The 17,931-nt window shown below is 36.2% G+C and overlaps 1 protein-coding gene across 3 annotated transcripts in view; it reads right to left on the bottom strand.

Annotated features, from left to right (window-relative positions):
- LAMA2 (laminin subunit alpha 2) overlaps nt 1-17,931 on the bottom strand; it is a 336,497-nt gene that overhangs the window by 135,643 nt on the left and 182,923 nt on the right. For all 3 annotated transcript variants that reach the window (XM_068184425.1, XM_068184426.1, XM_068184427.1), the window contains exons 15-17: nt 14,540-14,651; nt 10,809-10,922; nt 2,081-2,208 (exon numbers count right to left, since the gene is read on the bottom strand). In XM_068184425.1, coding sequence (XP_068040526.1) covers nt 2,081-2,208; nt 10,809-10,922; nt 14,540-14,651 — 354 coding nt within the window. The remainder of the gene's footprint in view (nt 1-2,080; nt 2,209-10,808; nt 10,923-14,539; nt 14,652-17,931) is intronic.

Raw genomic sequence — 17,931 nt, 5'->3', positions numbered from 1 at the left:
GTACTTATTATTACTAAGTAATAACAATGAAAGTAGAATTTCTATGTTTTAAGGGTTATGCTCAGAACTTGCCTCCTTGATTCTTTCTGTGACTTAATAGCTGGACCACATTTCAACACTAAACATTAATATATTGAGAAATTTCCATCTGCGTGCTGTAAAGGAAATATATGATAGCAGGCTGAGAAAAGAAGAATTTATCTTCCTGAATAGTGAGAATCTCATTATCCCCTAGTGCTAAACACTAATGAACTGTGAGTGTTGATTTGTCAAAACAAGCTTCAAAAAATTGTAGTCCCCCTCTTGATTTTTCATTGCTCTTTATGGTTTTTCCATATGGCAACAACACTAACAGGAGTCAGGACACAGGACAAGTATGAATATACAGTATGGGAATGGATGTGATAAGTCTGTGTTGGGAGACGGGGCATCGTAAAAGCTTCCTAGTGTGTTATAGAAAACACCCCCTGACAATATGTTTGTGATTTTATCTAATTCTCCAAGAAAAAAAATTAAAATTCTGATACATCTGTACATAAAATTAGTCACTTGTTCAGTTACTCATAAAGGACAGGACATATCCTATACCTGTACAGTGATATGAACTTGGTAAAAGTATTTTTCACATGAAGGTATCTGAATTGTTTGCAAATATTATCCCTAGCATAACAAACTCATTGGCAGCTAAGTAAGAAAGCAAATAAGTATTTTAACAGCATTCAGATAACACGTTAAATCTTTAAAACTTTTTTTTTCATCATTAACAAATTTAATTAAATTTGTCTAGACTGTAACACCATGAGAGCTTGAACCTTTCAACGAGTTCTACAACATTCTAAACTTTGTATACTTCAAGACTCACACAGTTTCATAGTTCAAAGAACATTTATACTGTGTGTTTGTTCTGTACCTATTTTATTTTTCAAGAAAACTAAATATTAAAAAGGGGACTGGTAACTTCACAGAAGGAAAGTAAAGCACCCAGAAGTATGATGACTATGTAATAGAGGTCTCCAGGTGTTTTGCCAATCATAACCTAAATCCAATCTATTTGACTTGGTTTGTTGCACATCTGTGCAAGACAGAAATGTGACAGTGTTTTCCCTTCTTTGTCAGCACAGTGTTCTCAAACAAGAGAAAGATAATTGACTACTGAGGCAAGGAAATACCAAGTAATGAGAATGTCAGAGCAACCATGCCTGAGCAGCAGATATAATAAACCCATATATATGTATCTAATAAAACCAACTCAAGAGCTGTGTTAACAGGAAGGTGGGCTCCCATTCTACAATCCCCTGGAATTTCCGCTCATAAGTGCTTAGACTATTCCTGCTCTGATCAGTGCAATTTTAATAGGATGCAATGCCACAGACAAGCTTCAGAACAGTTTTATTCAGATACATCATGTAAAATGCTTTTGATACTATTATTTTCCAGGTACTCTCTTTGACAAAAGCAATGAAAAAATGTTCAAGCCACTTGGTTTATCTATTAAGATAAGCGATGGAGTAGCATGGACAAGCTTTTGTAATGAAGGAAACTTTGGTTCTTAGAACAGAATTTTTTAATAACTTTTCATTTGTATTTTTATTTAATAAAACAAATTTACAGTATTTTTTTCTGAGATATGCTGACAAAATATTTTCAATTACAAGATCTAAGGATGAATTCAAATTCCAAACAAATCACATAATGATTTGTTAAGAGAAAAGGAGAAAGTAAAAGCAGAAAGTTAAGAGAAAAGGAAAAGTAAAAGCAGGAGAAACTCACATGTCAAATCTCCAAATTCAGCTTTAAAACTAGAAACAACTACTCTTAAGGAGGACAGAAAAGCAAATGCTATTTATTAATTTGAAAAGCAATCATCCACATTCTGAGTTGCTCTTTCTGTCTCAGTGTCATCCAGCTTTTGTCTTTATCTTCCTAGTTAAGCACTCTGTACAATCATAAAAATGAAAGTTTATATTGCAGAATATAAAAGGAAAAAAGATATTTCAATCATACATCTAAAAATATAAATTTAGAAATTATGGAAATTACTATGGGGAAAAGAGCAATATGCAATAAATGCACAACTTACTTGTTAGAAGGTATATTTAGGGGGCAAGCACACAACTGACAATCTTCAGCTGTCCCTTTAGTTGCATCACCATAGAAGCCAGGCAGGCATCTATCACAATATGGACCACCTGTGTTGTGTTTGCAGTCCTAAACAGAAGATGTAAGTACAAATTGACAATTAGACAACTTGCATATGGAAAAAGGTCTGCAACATTTATCCTTATTTTCTTTTACTTGTTGAGAAACAGTTCTACAGGTTATCTGTCAAAATCAGAGCTTCGTATGTTCTTGTGGATAAATTTCTTCCATATAAAACAAAAAGAATATTTAACAGAAAACCTGTAAATTTACACCACACAACAGCCGAATTATTGTTTTAGCTTGCTTAAAGAAAACCAATTTTCAAAGCAGCATAAGACAGGTTTAGTATTGAAGTCTTGCAACAGGTCAGATTTTATGTCAAACTGTTTTCAGATGTTGACTCCAAAAATACAGCCCAGATGATATAATTTATAAAAATGAATTATTACTTTTGACAGGTATGTGCATTAGTTCATTTTTATATGGCTAGCAGTATTTGTAAACAGTAGCAAAGCATGAAATACTTAATTCTTATTTGCTAGAATAGAATCCAGCTTCTATTTTGTGAGTAGAAGGAAGGACAAGTCTACCGTGTATAGAGCGCTATCCAACACTTTATGTTCACCTATGTGACTGCATAATAGGAGAGAAATTAAGTTGAGCATATGAAACATCCAGTATAAAAATGGCAGCACTACATTTGCATTTTTGTATATGGCTTTTGGCTGATCTCAAATTAAACAATCTTTTAGTAGAATGGAAATCGGTCCTGTGAGAAAAAAGCTTCTCATGAAGACTTGTAAGAACCACGTTTTAAAGAGTAATTACCCTTTCCATTCTTTTTCTCTCTCACCATATAGGATTTAGAAACTCTACGTAATTTCACAGAATCCATAATTGATTCAGAAAAATTACTTTTCTGGCTTAATCTGTTTCCTTTCTTCACCCCACATTACTAGCACACCACAATATTCCTTTCACTGCTATTTCTCACAAAATACACAAGTGTAGCCCTTTCACAATGCAGAAATACAGAAAGCAGTAGGAATGGTTTTGGATGTTAAATGCCATATTGATGTGCTTGGTATAGACTGTAAAAAGGATTGAAAGAGCATATGTCAACTTCAAAAGGCCAAAATTAAAGTCACAAGAGAGATTTTTGTTAATGGGGTGTGTTCTGCTGTGTTTTAGACTATGGGCCAGATCAAATCTAGAATGTTCCATCTGAGCTGCAGCTTAAGAACTCTGAAGGTTTGTTTTCATTCGGGTTTTTGGTTTTTTGTGGGGATTTTTTTAGTTTGTTTTGGTTTGTTTGTTTGTTTCTTTTTTTAAGTGTGGGCACTTTCAAATTTAAGATGTAATTTAAAATTGTTTTTAGGAACACTTTAAAATTGTTTTATCATTTTAGTAAGTCATGCATATGGTACTGATTGCTATTTAAGAGCCTTACTGCCTCTGGAAGACATAATTTATCCTCAATAAGAAAACAGACAATATTCTAAGGGACACTGATTCCTTCCTCACAGCTTTCCAGGATTGCAATGATTTGTACAGAGCTTTTTTGCACTGTGCTTTGCACCTGGGCAGCTGAAAAAGCATAATATCCTTTTTAGTCAAGTGGGCATTGGCATCAAAAGCATTTGCCTTCAGAAATACTGTTTGTTGTTTTAAAGGGTGCTTTCTTATTGCTAGTGCATATAATCGGCATATATTTTAAATGAAAGCTTCAATCACAATAGTATATTTTAACATAATTTGGAGATTGTGAGCTAATATCAAATTTTGAAACACTTAATCAATTAAAATTACGGCTTTAGAACAGTCAACTGGGTTAAAATCAACTTCCATAAGTTAACCAATCCATTTGATTTGTATTTCAAGCGTTGACATTCAAAAAGAATCTACCAGCCATACAAAAAAAAAGTAGCCAGGAACAATATGCTTCTTAAAGAAGATGTGACAAAAATAATTTAAGTGTTTCAAAAGAAAAATCCTCTGCAATTCAACTTTTTTAAGACATCATGTCAAATTATTTGTACTTTTTCTGAAAAATAATGGATTCTTCTTTTGTGATAAGTTTAGCTTTAAATATCCTCAGACATATCTTAACACTTTTGAAGAATATGAACAGTTTATATGTCAAGGATGTTATTAAAGTGAGAGAAGCTAATACACTACTTTAAAGCTTCACATCTCTTACTGAGTGGTACTTGCAGGTTCTGCTTTTTTAAAGTAAAACATCTGAAACCTTCAATTTTTTAGGAAATCATTTCTTGTTACAAAGACCTGACTGCCTTCACTTTGTTGAAGTAGTTTCTAGCATTTTATCATCAGTCATTTCCATGTACTGTGTCTAATCCTACTCAATCCAGACCCTGTGTTTAATTCCTCACAATTGCAGAATGATAGAATATCCACAGCTGGTAGGATCGAGTCTAACTCCTGTCCCTGTGCAGAACTCCCCAGAAGTCTCCATGTGCCTGAGAGCATTGTCCAAATACCTCTTGAGCTCTGTCAAGGCTGCTGTGACCACTGCCCTGGGGGACCTGTTACAGTGCCCAAAAGTCCTCTGGGTAAAGAACCTTTTTCTAATATCCAGCCTAAACCTCTCCTGACACAACCCCAAGCCATTTGAGTCCTGTCACTAATCACCACAGAGAAGAGATCAGTGCCTGCCCCTCCTCCTCCCCTGATGAGGAAGTTGTACCTGCAATGAGGTCTCCCCTCAGTCTCCTCCAGGCTGAACAGATCAAGTGACTTCAGCCACTCATCATATGGCTTCACCTCAAGGCTCTTCACCATCTTCATAGCCCTCCTTTGGGCACTCTGTAATAGCTTAATGTTTTTTTTATGTTGTGGCACCCCAAACTGCACACAATATTCAAGGTGAGGCTGCCCCAGTGCAGAGCAGAATGGAATAATCCCCTCCCTTGCCTGTCTGATATCATGCCATTCACTACAACCCTCTGTGCCCAACCCATGAGCCAGTTATTGCCCATTGCATGACATGTCTATCCAGCTGTGTGCTGGACATTTTTTCCAGAAGGATCCTGTGAGAGACAGTATTTACTGAAATCCAGAAAGATTATATCAACTGGCTGCCCTTGATCACTTAAGTGGGCTACCTTGTCATAAAACAAAATTAAATTTGATAAGCTTGATTCTCCCCTCATGAAGCCATTCTGGCTGTGATTGATGACTCCAGGTGTTTTTCAATACCTCCCAGAAAAATCTTCGCCCTAATTTCATCATACACTGAAATGAGATTGACAGGCCTACAGTTTACATGCCATCCTTCTCAACCTTTTTAAAAATTCAAATGTTAGCCAGCTTCCTCTCAACTAGGGTCTTTTCATATTTCCAAGGCTGTTCAAAAATCATTGAGAGAGGCCTCAGGATGACATCAGCCAGCTCTTGAAGTATTCTTGGATGAATCCCATCAGACCCCATAGACTTACATGGATCCAGTAGATGCTGCACTAGTTCAGGGTATACTGAGAGTTTATCGTGCTTACAGCCATGGTCCTTCAGCTCAAGGCACCGGGACCCCTTTAGCCCATCATCAATGTTGGAGACAAAGGCAAAGAAAGAATTAAACATCTCTGCCTTGCCTATATCCCTGTTTGTGAGGGGACCATCTTCATCCTGTAGTGGGCCAATATTATTTCTGCACTACTTCTTGCTATTAACTCATTTAAAACACTCTTATTATTGCCTCCCATATTTTCGTCCAGCTTCAACTCCCATTGAGCTTTGACCACACAATTTTTTCCCCTAAAACTGCAAGCAACATTTCTATTCCTCTCACATTACCTGACCTTGCTTCCACTGCATGCACCTTCCCTTTCTGCCTTATCTCCAGAAGAAGATCGCTGCTCAGCCAAGCTGGCCTTCTGCCTGTTTGACTTCTGACATTTTGGAATTGCCTGCACCTGTGCCCTTAGGAGGCAGTGCTTAAAAAGTGACTAGTATTGATGGTCCCCAGCATGTTCAAAAGCAATGATTCAATATTTAAATCTAAAAACAAACAAAAAAAGAGAACCCCACATATATAGGACCAAAATCTGAATATACTATACTGTGTATGCTAGTCTATCTGAGAAATAATGATCTTGTGCATCCCGTACTTTTCTCCCTAAGCCAGTTTGGACCTTAGAGGACAAAGAACAAGGATTATGTATTATGTAGATGTGATCTGATCTGCCTGTTCTCTTCAGTGGTGCATTAAACATACTTCTTGTTAATCTGCCACATTTGCAGATCAGGACTGTAAGTACTGAAGTAGACAAGTCCTTCTAAAAATATTATCAACACTCATGAAAGATTTGTGCTTTCTTGATATCAATTGGCTGAATCTCAGTTTGAAACTTGCCAAGTGTACAGCAATGGTTTTGAACATCATCTGGTTTAAGCAATGTCTAATTATACTGAGATTACTTCTTTAAAGCATTCTTAAGCCTCTGATGTCTTAATTTCACGTTCACAGGAAAACTGTACTGTTTTTTTTCATGTCATGATACTGCATATAAAATAGATCGTGATCAACTTCTCTAACCTTCTCAGTACATTATATCTGCTTTCTTTTATTCCCATGGAAATAGAGGTTGTTCCAACACATTGATCTAGTTGTTTGGTAAAATCCATGGGGTTTTTTCACAGCTCCATAGACTTTGTGGCCAAGAACAATTTTATGTCCAAATACTTGTGCTTTCAGTTCCAAAATAATTTAAATACAATGATTTCAATTGTATCACACACTATTTTGAATGCATTAATTTTCTGTACCTCTTTCACCTCTGAACATCTTTAAACTTCTTAGACAACCTCTGTGTAACTAAAACTGTAGGATTTATTTTTGTCCAAAAGTTTCTGTATGACTCAGACCTTGTTCCCTACAAATTTCCTTGGTTATGTCCTGGAGAGTGTTTTCCACCATTTCCTACTGAGCCAGCTCTTCCTTTTTTGTAAGAAACCAAATGAATTTCTTTATGTCCAATATCGGGGAAGACTAAATTCACACTTAAAACCACTCCAGGATATACAGCTGAGTGTATATGAACATGGAAAGAAACATTTGGAATAGGATGCTAGTGATGAAAATAAAACCTTTTACAGGGATTATGACAGAGTCCAAGATAGCACATTTGGCATGCTGCTGCCCTTCCTCAGGATACCCGTCACAGAGACAACCAGGGAAGCTTTTAAAGCCAGCTAAAGAAAGTAAGTCTGGGTGCCTATTTTAGTATATGCCCGCTGTCTAGACCAGACAATGGTATTCTGACTTTGGAAGCATGCATAAGCTCTTCTAGCATTTTCAAACCACCGTAACATCAAGATGAACAGACAATTCCCTTTCCTGGTGTAACAATACAAGTGTAATCAGGACATTGCAGAGGCTTTACCTCTCTTCACTTGGAGAGAGCCTGTACTGCATTTAGCTAGGACATATCATTTTGTTACGGTGGATATGAAGATGGGTAAAGACATTTTGTCGCTCTGGTGATGAATACTGCCGAAAGCACACATCCACCAGCATTGACATTGGCCTCATTCTACATGGTATATGCTGTATCTATACACAGAGGAATACAATATGAAAAGGATGCCACTGGGGACTGCCCATTTAGGGCAATTTGATCATATCTTCGGGGAGAAAGATCTACTTTCTCTAGGTGTTATAGGTTGGGTTGGTTTAGTCAGGGATTTTATTAATGTTAGTTAGGCTTGTTCCTTGTACCCCTATTTTCCCTGACAGTGGACTGATCCAGGTTGTTTACTCCAAGATTTCCCACCACTCCTCCCAGGGTTTCTCTGTACATGGTTCTGTCAATCAGGGGTTGTCACTCCTTGTTGGGGTGTCAATCATGTAACCACTCCCTACTTCTTCACAGAAAGTTCTGTGTCATCACCCTACCTTTGCATTCCTATTTGTCCCAGAACGCTGTACCCACCTCTGTTATGTCTCCATTGGTTGTGAAACCCTACCTCGGTTTAACCCCATAGGGTGAGCCAGGTTTCCACCCCTGTCCGCCCACCCCCTATTTAATTTATTGTAATCATTTGTCTGGGGCCATTTTGCCTTGCAATAAGCTTAGTGCCATTCACAGACCATGCATGGGGGAATAACAATTCTCAGTTTTGCAGGCAAAGTGTCCTTCTCTCTTCCCTTCGCTTCCTCTCAGCGTGAAGCTACCAAAGCTGCTAACCCACGCCAGGATACTCCGCAACCCTGGAGTGCCTGTAAACGTAGCGGCTATGCCTCACAAAGAAGTGCTTTAGCTGCTTGAGGTCGTAACAGACAAACGCTGCATCTGGGCTTACTAACAGGAATATAGTATCTTGCAATGAATGAAACACCATGAAAGGTGATTGCTTTTCACAAGGTTTAGGTTTAACCAACCTACTAAAGCTACTGTAAATGTATGTGTGTAATAGGACAAAAGAATATTTCTGAATGTTCCAAATTGCCCTATGTACCAAAGCAGTTATGTATATCACAGTGGTAACGAGAACGAGGTGTTGTGCAGCTCTCTATGGCTGCTCTGGGGATCAAAGGGCTTTGCAGGTTACTGTGAGATATACGTTAAAATGAGCTTTTTATACAGGCCTGTGTCGAAGCAGATGATTTGAGCTTTTATCATGACTGAAAAACACATTTCAGCTTCTTTTCAACTACATTTCAAAGCTAAGGAAGAGCGAAAAGAAGTATCATATCAGTAAATTAGATGCCTAAATTGTCTGTTGTATTACTGAGAAAACACCATGAATAATAATAAGGAGGCCAAAAGGCTGTGTAAACCTCAATAGAAAGAATTCCTTTGATGTGAAACACTCCTCTTTTTCAGCACTCAGACTTCTCTCTTTTTCACTTCAAAAGGCTTATGATCCAAATTGAATAGCAGCGTTTAATAGCCTGCATGGATACTAACCGATCTGACTTACAGTGCTTTCAAAGTTGTAAGAAAATTCAGAACTGATTTTAAGCTCCCTGTGCACCTCTTCTCTATAGCCTGATCTAGTATGAACTACAGGACACATAAAATGCAGAGTGCTTGATAACGTGTATAGATGAAAGTGCATCTTCAGCTGGTTATTTTCCACTTCCTTGTCAGTGCTGTGTTCTCTGACACCAGCACCCTTGAAACATCAGAAGGGGGAGCTCCGCTGCCTGAGTCAACAACTCACACCAGCCAAAAAGCACAAAAAGCAATATGCAGCCTACGTGGCCTTCTCTTTTATCCAGGCTAATGCTACAGACTAAAATAAAGAGGGAAGCTGTGCAGGGGCTAAAATGTGAAGACACAGAAGCCAACAACCTCAGAACTTACATCTGCCTATGGACCCCTAACCAAAACAGTCAACAGTTACAGCACACCTTAATCAAGATTTCTCCTTCCTTTTCTCGCCTGTTAATTGATTTTATCCCACACGAATATTATAAACATTGTAGCTGGAGAATATGGTCATAAACGCAAAAAAAAAATTGTCAGGAAACACAAATCCGTATTACCCTAGTAATAAACATTTTCGCTGAGTATTAAGTGAAAGATTCAAAACATGACTGTCACATCAAACATATTTTTCATTCTAGGTACTTCTTTGAGGCTTACAGTGTAATTAAATTGAGAATAATTTTAAGCTTCTATTCATGAAAAAGCAATTTGAAAAATCCACTGATCCACACATTAAGGATATCTTGTTTTGCACTGCAATGCAATTAAACATCTTCTATGAGCAAAACAGGAAGAACAGTAATAATTCTAAGTGCCAAATTATATTGGAAAAAGCTTGAATTTTCATTTTGGCATTTTCCCAGCAAGATTTTCTTAAGGAAATAAAAGGGAACATTTAGAAACATGCACATGACAGAGTCTGAAATTCTGCAGGGAAATGAGAGTATATCCCACTAAACTGGCACTAGCTTAAATTGTGTTTCTGCAAGACTAATGGAATTAGACATGTTGTTTCAAGCTTTATACCATGTCAGACAATATAAAACTAAAAATGCCCTTGAGTCAATCAGAAAAGTATATTCAGCATAATTCACCCATTCCAAAAGGCTACTGAACAGGCAGGAAACAGTGGTGTGCTGGTAGGCTTACGATGGATAATATCACGGATTTAATTGCTGAATTAGTAGGTGACTACATAAAATCTCCGTAGTCTACAAGAAAAAAAAAATCTGATTTAACTGAGATCATATGGTTTTATTATTTTTCTGAAGTACAATTCATTAAGTGTTCCTTCAAGGTCTACTATGAATTTAGAAGAAGGAAGGTATTAACAAATTCTTCTCATCAAACTAGAACAGAATTTACAAAGTTACCTGCTACATACTATAAATTGAATATACTGCAGTAGACAAATGGAGGGGGAAGATAAATCTTGCACGAAAAAGCATTCACACATTTCCTACTTTCTGCATGCCATACCTTAAAAATATTGTATTTTAAAACATAGATCCTATATGATAAATAAAATATTTTCTTTTCTTAACAGTTCAAGACACTGTATCTTGGTGTGAGGGGATCCATAACCTCAACACAAAGATCTCCTCTGGCTTTTTTCTTCTTGATTATTCCAGGTCTCAGAGCTCACTAATCCAATTGCACAGGTATATTGGGTTGATGTTGGCCATCTCCATTGGTTCCTGTAGGAACACTTACCACGCACGTTCCTGTGATGTCATCACACACATCTGCATGACCAAAGCACGTACATGGTGCACAAACTCCACCAAAGATTGTGCCATTCACACGCCTGTGTCGAGGCCAGCATGACTGCAAGAAAAGTTAGATAAAAAAGTTAAAATCTTGTTTGCATAGAGGAAGTAATGGGTTTTTAAAAATGTTGTTGGATTTGATGCTTGCACACATGACAAACATACTTGCCAAATGAATAAAAATACCAACATTTCTCTAGAAAAATCTTCTTTCTGGTGCTGTGGCTTTGCACTGACCTTAGCCTTAGCGGTAGGTGTGAGATTAGAGGAAGCTTTAACTTGATCATTCTTCTGAAATGGTAAAATAAAGGAGAGAAATAAAGAACTGAAGTATGACAGCATGAAAGCAAGAGGTACAGACTGAAAAACAGCCAGAAGGTGAAATACTGAAGGAGAGAGAAGGAGAAAAAAACTCAAAACAACAAAAGTGTTCTCTGAGAAGTTCAGGCACAAAGAACAATTAAAATACCATTTAGTTTTCTTCGGACTCCAGCAAAATGCTACACTGAAATAAAGCACAGGCTGAAAACTAGGGTATCCTTTTATTTACAAATTGTGCTCCTTAAAGGATAGTAATTTCCCTTTAGGAAACTGCTCTGATACTTTAATTTTCTTTTTTAAATGTGAAATTCAAATCAATATTAAATGTATGGCCAGTAATTTTGTAGGCAAGGTGACACCATACAACTGTGATTCATCAGCTTCAATTCAGCTACTCCATTTGCTCATAATAAGATGTCAAGCAGCAGTCTTCCTTAGTATATACCTCACAAATGGCTTTATAGTTTTTACAAACTATCCTTCTACAATAAGACTGCTCATGTGATCCAATAATTTTGCATAAGATAAAAAAAAGCATGTGACAGATTTATGACCTTCAAAAGCATCTGGATAACACAAAGAGAAAGTTTTGCACTAACAGAATACTAAAAGTATAATTTAATAAAGAAAATCCTTTCCCCTTCATATACACACTCCAAAAAGGTATCAAATCATAATTTCTTTTCTTAAGACCTCAATCTGTAATCTTTTAGTACTGTTCTGAGCCTTGCCATTGATATTTCATGTCTAAGCTCTTAATATTAGTGACTTTTGGAGCCTCATCTTAAGCAATATAATTTATATCTATCTTCTTTATAAAAATAAAGATGTTCCTTTTTGTCCTACTCTTGAAAAACTGAAAGTAATCTAAAGAGTAATTGAAATTATTCTTTAAAAAAACATTCCAAAACCTGAGATATTATCCTTATTTTTTCACTCTTTACATTCTTAGTTACACATTCCTAAAAAAATCCTGTAAATACAAATAAATAAAAATCTAAAGTTATAAAATCCAAAACCTAAAAACAGGTTAAAATAAATTGCTGTATTTTTCTTTCTGTGGCATGAGATGTGAGTGATTTCTGCATAAATCTATAAATATTTTCCCTCTTTGGGTGACTGAAAATAATCTGTTGTGCACAGATATAAATTATATTGCTTAAGACGAGGCTCCAAAAGTCACTAATATTAAGAGCTTAGACATGAAATATCAATGGCAGGGCTCAGAACAGTACTAAAAGATTACAGATTGAGGTCTTAAGAAAAGAAATTATGTAACTGTCAACAGTTGGGATAGTTTTTGGGATAGACCATCATAGTGATGCAAGTTAAACAAAATTCCTTCTGGAGCAGAAGTAAAAGAGTACAGAGAATGGGAACAAATCTGAGGGAGAAGACCAGTTACATGTGAAGATGTTGACAAAGGCAAGAAAATTCATGAGTGAACCAAAGTAACTATCACAAAGGGGTCCAATTGGTATTAGAAATTTAAAATTTTATCTGCTTTACCTGTCCTTATGGAATTCTGTGTTCCTACACATACAAAAATGTACAGAATTTTATTTGGCCAGAGTCTTGTAAAAAATAAACTCTGAATTTACATAATGGAAAATCTTAAAAGAGACAGCATAATTTAAATGGAGTTGGTTGTCTTTGGAAGACTGATCATGTCAAAACATTCATAGCATGAAAACAAGAAAATAATAGTTGTTTCTAGTGCGGCAGCATCTATGCCAGGTACCATATCATCATTATGCAGGAGACAAATACATACATAAAATTAAATAATGAAGAGAAAATGGAACTGAAAAACTGCACAAAATCAATAAAATATGACACTCTGCTTGGTTGAAACTGGCAGAAGTAAAATGAACAATGCTGAAAGTATTCAGAAGAAGAAACAAAAATGGTAACTGGGAAAAAAAAAAAGAAAAGAGATTTTCAGCTTCTCTTTCCATACTTTCTTAACTAATGTCTGTCTGGAAATTTTAAACATCATCTTTTTTTTTTTTTTCCTATGCCCACTAGCATGAATAGGAACTTTAAATTTGCAGATATATATATGTCCTTTCTCTTGCAGGGTATGATCTTAAGTACGTATCAAATTTCAGGGACTGTTTATGATTGAAGAGAAGGTTTAGCACTGAAGGACATAATGTTGGACAGACAATTTCAGCAACACCAACACAGGAATTCTATCCAAGCCCATCAGCTTCTACAACAAAAGTAGATACTGAAATATCTGCAATCAGGGCTTTTCCAATTATTCTCTTGGACATCAGGCTTAAATCTGCACTGGAAGAATAAATGGACAAATGAAAAAAAGTGTGAAACACAGTGATACTGCATCTAGCATGTTTCTTAAAATAATTGAACAGACAGACAACGGCCAGGCTTTAAAATTATTTCTCAGCTGAAGTAAAAAATATTCTTCTCCACTTATTTTCCATCTGCACCCTTTTGGAAGTGATAGGGATATCCATTAATTCCTTCAGGCCTTCTTTCTATGTTGGTTCGTCTAGCCCCAGCAACAAACAATCACACTTGGCATGAGACTAGACTCTAAACCTTAAATATCACATATAAGCATGAAAATTTTTAAAGAAAAAGAGAGTTGACAAGCAAATGCCTAGAGTGCCTGTGTAAATGGCATACTATTTGTAGTTTTGTGAAGCAGAGCATCTTGGTGTTTGAAACTATTTCCTTAGAGGCAAAGCTTTTGAAGAATGTTTTTTTGCTTCTATTTACCCCAAGCAATGCCCACGTGAGGTAGTTAATCATATGTATACTTGTATGAATACATTCTGTGTGAACTAATGACTTAGTTAGGGAAGTGGAAGTGGGTATTTTTCTGAGCATGTGTCTACATTATTATCTGTTACAGGAGCAAAATAACGTGACAATCCTCAGAAGAACACATGCAATTCTCAACAATTCCAAGGCAAATGGCAAAGCCCTGGGAAAACAAAAGAAGAAATTCAACCCCTATTAACTCAAATAAATTGATCCATCTTTGCTGTGCACAGGTCAGATAACTGCCATTTTCATTCTAATTGTGTTCATCCGTTTGTATTATCATTTGGCTAAAGAGTACAAATATTTTTCTGCTTCCTTTTTATGAACCAAAATGTCTTTTCATAAGTTAGAAATCATCATAGAGGTGTAAAACTTCAGATTTTAAATATTATCAGATATAATGAACCATCACCTGGAAATAAAGGTAACTAGTCAAGCCATGGCGAATTCCTAACAAGGAGGGACAGCTGTCCTATTATTTTCTACCAACACAGGTCCACTGTCTCCTTCCTATCACAGTGTTAGCAACATTGAACTAGACTGCATCATGATACTCACCTCACAGGAGGTACCATCATAGCCCGGAGGACACTCACACAACTCCACTGCAGATGCTACCTTTCTTCCCCTTGAAGTGTGGTCAGCAGATTCCATAATAACGCTTCTTAATCTGGACATAACAGAAATTAAACGGGCAAAATAGCAAATTAGATGGATATGTGCAGCTGAATGCAATGAACACTTTATAGGGACATGAGGTGGCTTGTTTCTGTTTTCTTGTTTCTGTTGATTAGGAATAAGGAGATTTTCATTTTCATCTATTTCTTCCTAAACTATCTGTCTGTAGGCTTGTTACTATTTTTGTTCATCATGTGAGGGAGACTATGGTCAAATACCCACTGATAAAAATAGATTAAAAACATCTTACAGTACTGTACTAGGCTATTCCTGGCCTGCAAACCACATGTGCCAACTTGCATTGCAGCTGCATATAGAGCCAATCTGACACTAAGCAGGGTCTTCAAAATTTAAGAACCACTAGTCCAGCTTTCTAAAATATTACATTACTAAGTTTTGGATATAGGGTATTTTTACTCTGGAGATTTGACCTCTGGAAAAGATGTCAGTCCTGTCCAGAAGGATTGAGGATCTAAGTATTATGCATTTGAAAGAGAAATGTATGTACATGAAACAAAAAAGAAATCTTCTGCCATATACCCTGGTCTCCCCAGTGCCAGAGAAAAAAGTACTAAACAGCTGTTGTTTAGGTAAAGAATGACCATGATTTTATTTTGAAAGCATGGAAGTAAGATGAGAGACACAACAGAAGCCTTTTGATAGTCTTACAGCTATTATCAGAAACAGATGTAATTTACCTCAAGAGTATCTTTCTGAGGAGAAAAACTGGGATTTCGGAGTTTAATTCTTATGAGAATTCTAAGGAACATTAACATATTACAGAGGCTAAATTACTTCTATTTTCACCCAGTAATCCTAACAGACTGTTTTATAACTAAAGCTACTTGAAGAACTTGTTTTGAAGTTGTCTTCAGCAGAAAACACCTTTCATTCATGACATACATTTTATTAAAAAGGTTTTTTTTCCCCTTCATAATAAGGCATTTATGTTTTGGCTGCAAAAAAATCCTGAAAATTATTTGGATGACCTTGGACAAGAAAACATCCAAGAAAAATATTTTGTTGTTGCTACAGCGGTTGGAGGAAAGCTTAAGACACAGTATTTTCCCACTCAATTTTATGACTACTCCAAAAAAGTTAAACATGAAAGGTAATGGGGGAAAAAAGGGAAGGTTTCTTAAATTAAGATAGAAGTTCAGAAAAATAGAAATTTTACTACCACTAGGAATATGACTGGACTTTGGAGGGACTACCATTGTATATAACTCTGTTAGAAACTTCAGTCTGATTTGGTGATACTAGAACCTCAGTATAAGGTTCTTAATACTGTTTTAAGAGAAGGATGCTTATTCCTATCCAGATCTTCAGTAAATTCTGTCTGACTTTTCAGTCTATCCCCTTTGCTCCATTTATTGCTGTACATTTATTTTGCAATCATTAATTTGAATTTTCTTTATGATAAGAATAACAAATCTCTAGGATATCAGATATCAAATAGTGATTACTTTACCAGTAAAAAAAAATTAAAATTTTGAAGAAAAAAAGCAGTAAATGAAGAAAAAAATTTTTAATAAAAGGTCAAATTTTATTTCTCCTTTGAACTACAGCTAGCTCCCTCTAAGCATTGATCTTGGAACAAAGAGAAACACTAACACACAAAAACAATCTACCCAGTATTATACCACATTTGTATTCACTGAATTGTTCCAATTTTCATTACATTCTGCTATTTGCTAAATGGGATTTTAATGTGTTTAACAGTTTTTAGCATTAACAGTTACTCAGTGAAGAAAGCTGCAGTGATTTCCTTTTCTCCCATTTTGATGTTGCAATTTTGACTCCTCGATGCCATTCTGCATTCATTAAAATACATAATGCTGGCAGTAAGGGAACTGGATCCTGGAGATGCATGAACAATTTGAGGTTAGACATCAAGACCAAATATTTAAGCTGACTGTTACTGTCAGCAGGCAACTGTTGACTTCTAAAAACAAACAAGATTAAAAGGGAAGGGAACGTTTCAGGCAGTATCAGCACAGTTTACTGTCTGCTGTGCCAGGCATCTGAATCACACTGGCTACATAAGGCCCATGAAGTAGTGACCCAATCGTTGCTCATCTGTCTTGGAGCCAATTCTGCATATGGAAAAAAACCCCTGGCCCCTTCTTCCCACTTTTTCCTTGTGTCTAGCACTGTCTCCTTTCTATGTGGTTGCAAACAATCTATTCTCTTTAGCACTCCAATTTCCAGTGCCTATCTGCATGTTTGCAACACTTACATCAGTGACCACTCTGAAAATTGAAACTGAATAAACAGCGCTACTAAACTTTCTTTGAAGCTCAAGCTAACAGTATTAGATCAAACAAAACAGTAGGAAAGAGTTATCTTTTCTTGGCCTGTTGTTTCTACCACAGATGGACTTAACTGCAACCGTTTGGAAGATCTTTCAAGTTAGAGGAGGATTAGGTTTTAAACCCAGAAGCTGGGTTAACTTTCATATTGATTGCTGCACTTCTGTATTTTCAATTTTTATCTGACTTGATCATCTAATTGCCCACCCATATAAGAAAGCTTCCTAATTATGCCATAGAGCAATAATGACACTGCAAGCTTAAAATTACCTAAAAAATGTACACAAAACCATGCTTGAGTCAAAGCCCATTTATATTGTTTAGGGGATACTTGAAAACATAACAGATTTACTAATGTTTCTAGCAGGTTAAGCTAAACAAGGGTAAAAATAGAACCTTTAAATAAAGCTCTTGCCAGCTGGAGACAGCTCCATTGAATTTTTAAGTCTTTTTTTACATGTCTGCAAGAAACTTTATGCCTCCATTCTGGTCTCCTTTTAAGCACAGATTATAACAGCACCTTTGGAATCCTTACACATGTGGTGACATCCATTTTGAAAACTTTCAGTACTTAAATGAACAAGTTGCTTAATTCAGCAATCTCTAATTAGTATGTTGTATAATTCTGCTGGTGCTTTGAGGCAGAAATTGTCATTCATGATGGATCTAATAACCCTGTAATATTTCTGTCTCTCTGCCAGACCCTCTTAACCCTCTCAGAGGAATATCCATCTGTCCACTGCACACACCTGTTTAAAGACAATAAAAACCTTTTAATTAGTATCTACTTTTCTATTAAGGCTTAGTTCTACAGTATTTCTTTTCAAAAACGTCTTCCTTTGGAGACCATCAACTCCTTCGGAGTCCTTATTCAGCCCTAGATATCACAATGAATATCTTCTTCATTGGGTCTACATTTTCCCTGAAGAACTAAATGGGCAGGATATGAAGAAAAAGGCT

Source organism: Anomalospiza imberbis, chromosome 3 (genome assembly GCF_031753505.1).
Source record: "Anomalospiza imberbis isolate Cuckoo-Finch-1a 21T00152 chromosome 3, ASM3175350v1, whole genome shotgun sequence".
NCBI classification, from domain to species: domain Eukaryota; kingdom Metazoa; phylum Chordata; class Aves; order Passeriformes; family Viduidae; genus Anomalospiza; species Anomalospiza imberbis.
The sequence above is the reverse complement of the archived record's forward strand: the minus strand, read 5'-3'. Positions and strand labels throughout refer to the sequence as shown.